The sequence below is a fragment of the Haliotis cracherodii genome, unplaced genomic scaffold (assembly GCF_022045235.1).
Source record: "Haliotis cracherodii isolate W230 unplaced genomic scaffold, xgHalCrac1.p SCAF_2, whole genome shotgun sequence".
NCBI lineage: Eukaryota > Metazoa > Mollusca > Gastropoda > Lepetellida > Haliotidae > Haliotis > Haliotis cracherodii.
Genome location: NW_027266275.1, coordinates 7,541,131 through 7,551,253, shown reverse-complemented (window position 1 = coordinate 7,551,253; position 10,123 = coordinate 7,541,131). Strand labels below are relative to the sequence as shown.

Sequence of the window (10,123 nt, the reverse complement as noted above, 5' to 3'; positions counted from 1 at the left end):
AACAATTATTATTATTTGTATCATTGGCGTGTGATTATTTGATAGCTCCATCATTATGTGATCATAAGTCTATTTTTTTACCTGGCACAACAGGTAAGGAGACTTTACCACATCTGATAGGAGTAAGGCAAGCAAAGCTCTGCTAAATTCAGTTGTGTTATGGAGAAGCGTCCCTTTCACTCGCTCGCTCACTCACTCCTCGCCAACGTGTACAAGTTGTATATGCGCCATTGCCCATTTTTTTGTGCTAATAGCTGTAAAACGTAATACGTGAAGAAAAAAACAAATAAAATATCTGGGTGATGTATATGTTTGTCGAAATGCCTAAAGCAGTTACTATGCACCACCTTTGTGCGAACGTTGACAGATTTATGACACGACGTTTATTATTTACAGGTTAGTTTTATTATTCGTGGTGAATTATTTCCCTTGATAACTTCCTTTCCCATAATACAGTTCGAGCCACGTCCGCAGCCGCCATAGTGGAACGTGTGAGAGCTAGCAGACGCATCCAAGATGAATATCTTCAGACTTTGCGGTGATATGTCCCATCTTTTAGCAATAGTATTGCTATTGCTAAAGATGTGGAAGACGAGATCATGTGCAGGTGAAGTATGGTTTCATTTTGTACCTGGTTTGGGTGTTTTAAGTAGCGACAGGACAACCGGCAAATGCACCGGTGACACGTTAACTTAGGTCCCAATAGGTGTTTGTAAATAAGACACCCAGGAACCTTAAACATCATCATATCTTCTAATGCTGTTGTCATGATGTATTTTTATTTTTATTTTGCAAAAGCCAGATTCATTATTCCATTTGTGTGTGCTTGATAAAATGAAATACAGGAAACTTGGTGACTTGTCTTTGAACCGAGTGTAATTTGATCCCCCAGGCCCAGTGAGGTACTGAGAAGTTCCAGTGTACACGTAGCAACATTTTGCCAATCACCAAGTGGCATTGACGTGGCATCCTCGCTTACCATTTGTGTTTAAAACCATTCTATAGGCTAATTTGTAGGTGTCTTAGCATCTGAGAAAACATGAAGTAATAAACAGTATGGACATGACACGGTGGAATGTTTGTTTTACCCTAACTTTTTAAATGGTTTTAGTTGCCCCTCGTTGATGCTCTAGATATTTTCGATTTTGAAATAAGCCCCACACCATTTACAATTCCACTTGTATGATGTTTTTGGTTCGCATTAGCTGCCTTTGAAGTTGTAGGTCTGTATAACACTGTTTTGAGTTTGGTACCCAACAGAAAACATTGCTAAATAGGGTCATTTTATTGCATGCTCAGGGTAAAATTAGGTAAGGAGTTGCACATGTTCCTTTTGCAATTGTGTCCCATTTGTGAGAATTAAGATCTGTTGCTGGAGGTGTCCTTGATTATTTGTTGTTTAATTAGATGTATTGTTCATAATTTGTCTTCAACATGTTCAATGCAGGAAGCCAGTTCATTGAACCAAATCAGACTGCTAACAATACCAATTTAGATAAGAAGCAGGTTTATAAAAATCTCATGGTCCTGTTATTGATTAGCATTTCAAATCAGTGGGTAGCATTGCTTTTGTGGGGCTGAATTGTTTGATATGCATTACTCAGAAGCTTGTGGATGACAAAGTAGGCACAATTTATGGATAACAACTTCTTTAATAACTGTGAAAGCGACATTTCGGTATAGTTCCTTAAACCGTTGTCAAGCAAGCGTGGGACTTTATAGTCTGATAATCATAGTATACCACAATTTTCACTGGTGATCTATAATTTAATGGTTATGATAAATTAAAATGGTAAGGAAATTTAAGGCGTTTCCTTTATTTCAAATTACAATTACAGGCAGTTAATCATTTAATGTTAATAATGTTAATACTAATAATGCTGTAATCATTCAAGTGAGTGTATCTGTAAATTTTCATGGACCCATAGTCTCCTGGTCATGTTTATGTCATGATGATTCACATGGTATCATCTTTACTCATGGAGGGTTCATTTCACTAATGCCAGGATAAGTCGAGGCTGCTTTTTATAGAGGATTGCCTATTCAGAGCTTCTAGCACTAGAATTTTGTAAAAAGTCGAGAGGACAAGTGGACGAGACAAAAAGTGTTTACTGTGTTTTCATTTTCTATCAGTTGTATTCTGTTACAGTTTGTAGCAAAATTGAAGCTTTTGAGAACTGGTTCAGAACTATAGTCTTCAAATGCTACAAATCAATGATGACTACCATAATTGGATTTTCCTCGGCGCAATTTGTAGTCTCAACCTATCAGACTAGCATGGATTTAGAAGGCTGGGCTTTATTGCTCTTTAGATGAACAAAAACAAGACCAAAGTATCTGAGTTTGGTTATATATTTCAATTTGTATATTTCCAGTAATAATGTTGTAAAAGAGTAATCATTAATAAATGGAAAATATTGAAAAACAAAAGTTTCCTAAAAACTAAATGTGGAAAAGTGACTTCCTTCTAATCATGCTTATCCTATCCCCAGGTTCTTCTGTAATTGTAATGAGGGCACCTGTCTCAAGGCTTTTGTTATGTAGGGGTTTTGTTGTCATTTTTGTTAAGACAAAGCCTGAGGGTGCACATGGAAATTGGAAACAATGTAATGAAGGGGAAAGAAGCCCCAAAATGTCGTCACAACCAAAAAAAAGGCTGTTATCCGTAAATGTTTCGTGTCTTCAAAAAATGTAGGTTTTGACAGTACAATATTGATTGAGATGTTTCATCTTGTCACAAAGCCATTCAAACCTCAAGATATTATTTGACAATTATATCAAATAATTGCACACAGTTATCGCTTTGTATTTAACAGTTTGAATAATGTGATACCTATTTTATTTTCAGGTATCTCTGGCAAGAGTCAGATACTTTTCGCCCTGGTGTTTACCTCACGATACCTGGATCTGTTCACTTCATTCATCTCGATCTACAACACAGCCATGAAGCTGTTCTTCCTTACATCGTCATTCTTCACAGTCTTCCTTATGTTCATGAAGTTCAGGGCCACTTATGACAGTAACCACGATACATTCAGAATGGAGTTTTTGGTGGTGCCAGTCGGTGGCTTGGCCTTCCTTGTCAATCATGAGTTCTCTCCCCTTGAGGTTGGTGTATTTTGTTATTGATTTCAGTAATCACTATGTATTTGCCGTCTTTTAGAGGAAGTGTGCGTGTCAGATATTATTTAATTATATGAAATTAGAAAATATTTAAACAAAGCAAAGTACTTAGAAAGTCGAAATGACATCAATGTATGGACTTTAAATCGCTGCAGTGTCATTTTCAAAACTGAGTACGGTAATAGTTTGCAAACTTCTTAATGTCTTATATTTTTAGAACAAGTATCATTTATGGCTCATATATATTTAATACAGTCAACAGTCAAGTCTTGTTAATCCGACTAATGATGAAAACGGATTAAATCAGTGCATTAATCTGACATTCTCGCACTCAGACTCCGACACACCTAATTTTCGAACGAATTACCGAAATCACTCATTAATCAGTCCCACCCCAACACACTGATCAGCATATTCTATGGTCATCTGCCCGCGAGTACACAACCAGTATTTTGTTGCGAGACGAGTCGGCTGGCAGTTCCATATTACAAAGCTGCAGAGATAAACTTTGCTTAACAATAAACAGTTAATGCTATAAGTAAAGAAAACAGGATTAATCGCATGCTTAGATTACCTCAATCTCATTAAAATCAGATACAAGTTCTCGCTTTCGCTGAGGACATCCCATTACAGGTCACGTCGGAAGAACCTTTCGCGAACTATGACCGATGAACGTTGGTACTACTTAATTTCGTTAATCCGACATAATCATATGCAACCAGCCATGACGGATTAATGGGACTTGACTGGACATAGTTGCATGATTGTTAGCATGTTCAAATATATGGGTAGTTGGCTATAATTCTGATGTTATATTGTACAGATTCTGTGGACCTTCTCCATCTACCTGGAGTCAGTGGCCATCCTGCCACAGCTGTTCATGGTGAGCAAGACCGGTGAGGCCGAGACCATCACCAGCCATTACCTGTTTGCCTTGGGATCCTACAGAGCTCTGTACATCTTCAACTGGCTGTACCGTTACTACTTCGAGGGATTCTTTGACTTGATAGCTGTGGTGGCTGGATGTGTACAGACAATATTGTATTGCGATTTCTTCTACTTGTACATCACTAAAGGTGGGTGTTTTACAAGTTTTTCTTCTGTTTGTTTAGTAACTGTTTGGTGCTGTCTTTGGTCCTCTGTTGTACTGAAAGTGCTCCAATATAACCTCATGCTTAGGCAAGTACATATAGTTGGCATCCCACCCTAGCATGAATGACAGGTTGCCTGAAATTAACTAGGTTTTAGATTTCTAGACACTAAACTGAATTGGCAAATTACCATCGGCTCTGGTGTGTCAAATTATCAGAATTTGCTTGTTGCTTTGTTAAAATAACAAATAATCAATTCTTTGTTACATCAACAGATTAATTCTTTGTTACTTTGACAGATTAGTTTCTCTGTTGGATATGGAACTTCCAGCATTTGCCAAGCAGACTGTCTTGGATAGTTTAGGCTGTTGATAAATTTGTAAAACTGGCAGCCAGCCACTTGTTTTGTTTATTGTGCACCATGTTGGCCTTTGGTTTGGTTTCTAATGCTGTGATGCTTCTTGGGTGATCATTAAAACTCAGTATGACAAGATGGTCTGATTATTATGATGTATGGCAGGCATGTTAGCACATGCACTTTATTCATGTTTCACACATCCTCACTAAACCATATTGCATCCTGTGATAAGTATCATTCTGTAGGAGTTTGTTTCAACCAATGCAGAGAGAAAGAATGTTAAATTTACATATTTCTGACATCTTGTGGCATGTATAAATACTTGCTGTAGTCATTGGCTGTTCCTATAAATGTATACATCATATGGAAGATACTTCCTAAAATCAGTTTACTTGTACTTTTTTGTACACTTATAGATAACATTTTCACTAATGTATGATGTATGTGATGTATGCAGGCATTCAGTTACAGATTTATGTTGATTTTGCAAAAATAATGAAACGGTTGTCTATCCCTTGTTCCTGAAACAAAAACTTTATCATGTTTATATGTTATTTGATCAAAATATCATCAACATGATCAAGCAACCTACATGTTAGAATATCTACAATATGATAAAAAAATACTTACTGGTAAAGTGACACCTCAGAAAGCAATTCTTTCTAAATCATGGCCAAAAGTTTCCCGTTGTGCCTTTTGTTTTGGTCGATGTTTGTGAAGATTGTTAGTATTTGTTTGTGTGAACTATCTAATCATATATTAGAAGAGGCAAAGACAGAAAGACATCAACTAATCCATTTAATCACATCCTAAAAACATGTCATATTTTTAGGGGGAAATATATTGACTTGGTCAATTTAGAAAAAGGAAAATTGAATGTTATATTTTGATACTTAAGTCTTTCCCAAACATGAACAAAATTCTTACTACGGATGACATGAAAGTATTCAAATTAATCATTTTCAGGTCAGTTCAAAGCTATAAAGGACATGAGGTACGAAAATCTTGGGAATGATATATGTTGCTGCCTTGGTTTGCATGGCTAGAGTAGCATCATTGAGTCTGGAACACAACACAAGTGGCTTTGGGTCTCTCTCCCCTTGGTTTAGCCTTCCAATTTTCCTGCATTTTCGGATTTTGAACTACCATGGATAATATTTTCAGATTCCCCACCCCCCAAAAATGTACTCCATACAGGGATTTTATTAGAGACAAATTGTCCTAGAACATCTTTACAATTTTTAATGCGAAATTTGTCTTTACCTTGTTTTCACTGCCAAATTTGTTTAAGACAGTTTTGAGAATAATGGCTTTAACAAATATGGACAGAATGAACCAACCTGAAACCATGCAGTACAATTACGCCACATGATTTTGAATATTACACTTAAAGTTTGATGGTATTCTTTGTAACGTCTTTGAATTTTATCCTTCATGATAGCTGAGCATTCCTGCACACCATTGCCCTGATCAGCTATTTGCACAATGTACAGTACTCACTTATGTCTTAACCTTGTCGTTGTTTGATTAATCTATACACCTACTGATAGGCAAACCATCACAGCATAGTGGTCATGTACATACCTGCTGATTATGGACTCCCATTCACCATGTCGAAATTCCTAAATAATAATATAGCATGAGTATTCTAGTTTGCATATATCCTGTACTTATCCCATAAACTGTGAGAATCAACCCTGGAGTACAGATGCTTTTTCACCCATTTCATGTGCATGAAGGACTTGCCAGTAGCAATCTAAGTGTACTGTAGTGAATACTAACCCTGGATTTAGACAAATGCTTTATGCTTCATCAGCATTTTTTCAGGATGTAAACTGCATGTAAAGCTCAAATATGATTCCTCGAAATTACTCCATGATTGATCATAATAACATTAGGGTGCCCCCCCCCACAAAGTTGACCTTTGCTCTTGACAGCTGCTCAATTGATGATGGAATATACAATCTATTGATGCTTTTGAAATAAGATGATGGATTTCTTCAAGATCATTTTACATTAGATACATACAAAACCGAACAGACTTATCACAGTAAAATGACTAACCCTTTTAAACACTTGCCAATTTGATAACAAAGGAAACCCATTTAAAATAAATAAGTTTACATCAGCCCAAAGGATACTTCTTATGAAGATTGCTGAGGTCAAATATAAAAAAAGAATTCCTGGGTTCTACATAAACACTTTGAATAATAACATGCCAATCATTTGTGGGATTTTTTATTTTTTTATTTTTTTTCACATTTTGCTGTTAATTTTGTTAGTTTATCTGTTATACCATTCCTTTTACTGCTTGTCTGACCACATTCATGGTTTCAGTTATCTCCCTGTGAACATCTTATCTAGTTTGATTGTCGACTGAACTGTTGCTTTTGTATTATATGTCTGGGAGTGGAAATAACATGTAGATGTTCATATGCACATGTATATGTATGTATGTATTTGCCACGGTTTTCTGCTTACAAAATGGTATTCCCACCTAGGTCAGTGAAGTAATTACCAGATGCTGGAGATAAAACTGTATGGTTCACAATAATGTGTATTTCTTGGCATGCTTACGTGACATATGACTTTGTGCACAGTGAAAATTTAGTAACTCAAAGCACTCAGTAGAAACAAACATGCTACTCCAAAGAAGTAAAAAGAACACCCAATGTTTTGTCACATGACTATAGTTAATCTGTAATGCCATGACAAATTAACTACAGTTGTATGAAAAACATCAGTTTTTCTTTAACTTCTTTTTTGATGTATATATCATGTTTATCAATTTCCGTTTTTACAGCATGTTGATGTTAGGCCAAAGTGTTAATAAAGATTCTGTCCCGACCATCAAGTAACAGTATCTTTGGTTTCCATGGTTTCACTGTACAAGTCTAGGAATGGAGTACCGGGTACACTTGTGTTCCGAGACACATACACTCAGGATGTCAGTAGCCTACAGTTATATTGGAGCATTTTCAGAAATATTTTATCGTAAGTGACGAACACATGATTTTCCTTGTCATATTTTCATTATCATGCAATTTTTATTTTGTTTTTTCTTGTTTCAGTTTTGAAGGGGAAGAAGCTCAGCCTACCGGCTTAAGGATAGATATTGTCTAGAAACTTTCCTCATGTGAATACTGAGGGCTGGATATGGGTCAATGTTGGTGGACTGAAGAAGTAAGGCATGCTTCCAGGAGCTTCCAGGAAGTTCAGAACAGAAATTGGATATCAACCTGGCTCCAGTTACTGACCATAGCTTCAAATTATGTCCAGTATAAGTATAAGAAATTATCATGAACAATAACTGTAAATACGTTCAGATTGTTAACATTCTTGGTTCTATCAGAGATATAAAATAATGTCTGTAAGTGACTTTTAATGTTCACATCTCAGTTGGGAGTTTTTGTGTATCTGCAAATAACCAGTGATTTTAGTCTCAACCATGTCAACATGACTAGGGTGATCCAGCAGTCGTATACATGGTGATTCGTGTATCTACTAACACTAATCATGAGAAGTCCCTGATCACGAGACTAGCGACAGAACTGTATACTTCCCTTCTAGTTGTGTCAACAAAGGAGCATGCTTTACTTGATTGGTCTGTTGCTAGGAAGTTGATCATGCTGCGGTATTTTAATATAGCCATCAGAATGTATGTTGTGTATGTCTGCCTGCAAGGTGATGAAAAGTATTTTATAAATGGAATTTGGGCTATTTTCTAACTGGCCGGTTTGGCGTTGGACTTTCTATTCTGAAATTCTTATTGGTATGTTTATGGGCACATGTCTAATTAATGATATCTGCTTTAGATTGTTTTGAATTATAATTACAGAGCCTGTTTGAGGTTCATCAATATCACATGGTGTTATGTACCCGGTACTCTATTAAATTAAATATGTTGTTGCTTCAAATTAGACATGTGCCCCCCAGGTTTGTGATGTGAACAGATACTATCAATTCTATTGTTCAATATTCATTATCAATAGTTTTAGTTTTGTTACAATTTATTTTATAGGATATGCTTTTGTTGGTTCCATTGTTTACAAGTATACTCACTAGGGGTACAAAATAAGATCTTGTGTCAGACTCCCGTGTTTAGAATCTGCATCATGTAGAAATTACAAAAGTGCCAGTATTTGATCATCAATGATTCCGGCTAAGGATGTCCATCAGAATGTTTGCCTGTGAACAATTCATGGATATTCCAACTACAGGGAGTAGCATACAATAGTATAGAATGGTCTGTGTGAATGTATAGTTCAACACTTGTTTTGTTACGGTCATGTTAACATCAAAATGTCAACCAGCAGTAGTATTGTATGAAGCATATCTGACTTCCGTGAGGGATATAAGATAGTACTATTTTCTTAATAGGTGCATTTTGTACATATGTCATGTCTACTGATGCCATATTGTGTGTTTTGCTGTCTCGATGGGGACCAGATGGAAGATATTGTGTTGATGATCAAGCCACTGTTTCTCGCTAGCTCATCTTGCTCTTACAAACTTGTAGAATTGGATCCATAACGCTGTGCTAGAAGTAATCATGTAAGGCAGAAAATAATCATTGGTAATAAGTATGAAAATTCAGCAATATCCGGTAAATGTTTGGATCAATTAAGCAAGCCTTGATTTACAACTACTGGTGTCATTCGTGTAGTGCGAGACTTTGTTAAAGCGAGTGAATACATTTGAATTGTATACATGGTTTGTAATAGTGGGAACCCATGTTGGGGCATCAGGTAGATGACCTTTGTTACCCCAGTGATAGGAACATCTTTACAACTAGTCTGTATGTACTGTACAAGCCTCACTCTTAAAAGTCAAGACAGGGGTCCAGAAACAATAGACTAAAACATGTACAGTATTCAGTCTAACAAGAGTCCATGGTGATATTTCACAAAAACTATCCTTTGCTTTCAAACTCAGTTAAGTCAAGAGGTGTGGTATTTCCTTTTCTGTATCCATGTAAGTAAAATACCACCATTGACGCTGCTTTAGTTTACTGCTGATCTTCTCACCAAGACATGGGTTATAGAAGTACTCTCCGTAACTGAATAGTAGCTCTCTGCTCCTTCCAGTGGATATCATGGACCCCTGTCGTTTACTGTTATTGCCATTTCATTCATTTGTACAGACTATTTATTCATTATTTCATAATGGTGCCTGGATTTGATTCTTCGTAACAGCTGTAATCTACCATATTAAACCATGTGTAGACTGATGCATGCAGATAGAGTAGTTATTCAACTATCTTTGGTTTCATTGTTAAAAATGATATAATGATATGCGACGTCTTGTCAAAAACCTTTCACCAACTTGCTGTAAGCAACAAATGAATTGTATAAATAAAGACAAACACTTAACTATGCTTTGGTCTGTTTTTATTTTCATTTTATTCATCAAGGTCATAGTTCACCCTTGGCCTTGTTTTGTTTTAATTTAACTTCTGTAAATTGAAATCAATGTTGATTAGAGTTGACATTGATTTCCTGTCTGACATCTTTGGTACAACAGACAAAATATTGATAATTCAGTAAATTAT

General features: G+C 36.1%; 1 protein-coding gene across 2 annotated transcripts; it reads left to right on the top strand.

The window, feature by feature from the left end:
* Positions 1 to 465: 465 nt before the first annotated feature.
* On the top strand, positions 466 to 9,949 carry LOC139469667 (ER lumen protein-retaining receptor 2). 2 transcript variants are annotated; one of them, XM_071251902.1, is made up of 5 exons: positions 466 to 607; positions 2,849 to 3,108; positions 3,947 to 4,199; positions 5,539 to 5,566; positions 7,644 to 9,949. In XM_071251902.1, exons 1-5 carry the CDS (start codon positions 517 to 519, stop codon positions 7,693 to 7,695), a joined length of 684 nt encoding a protein of 227 aa, XP_071108003.1. In that variant the 5' UTR covers positions 466 to 516; the 3' UTR covers positions 7,696 to 9,949. The 2 variants fall into 2 exon arrangements, with proteins under 2 accessions (XP_071108003.1, XP_071108004.1); XM_071251903.1 differs by lacking the exon at positions 5,539 to 5,566.
* Positions 9,950 to 10,123: the final 174 nt, after the last annotated feature.

Excerpts from the sequence above, each read along its gene's own strand:
- LOC139469667 (XM_071251902.1), top strand. The coding sequence starts at position 517 with ATGAATATCTTCAGACTTTGCGGTGATATGTCCCATCTTTTAGCAATA. Across the intron at positions 608-2,848 it reads GAAGACGAGATCATGTGCAG|GTATCTCTGGCAAGAGTCAG; the intron begins GTGAAGTATGGT and ends TTTTATTTTCAG. Across the intron at positions 5,567-7,643 it reads AAAGCTATAAAGGACATGAG|TTTTGAAGGGGAAGAAGCTC; the intron begins GTACGAAAATCT and ends TTCTTGTTTCAG.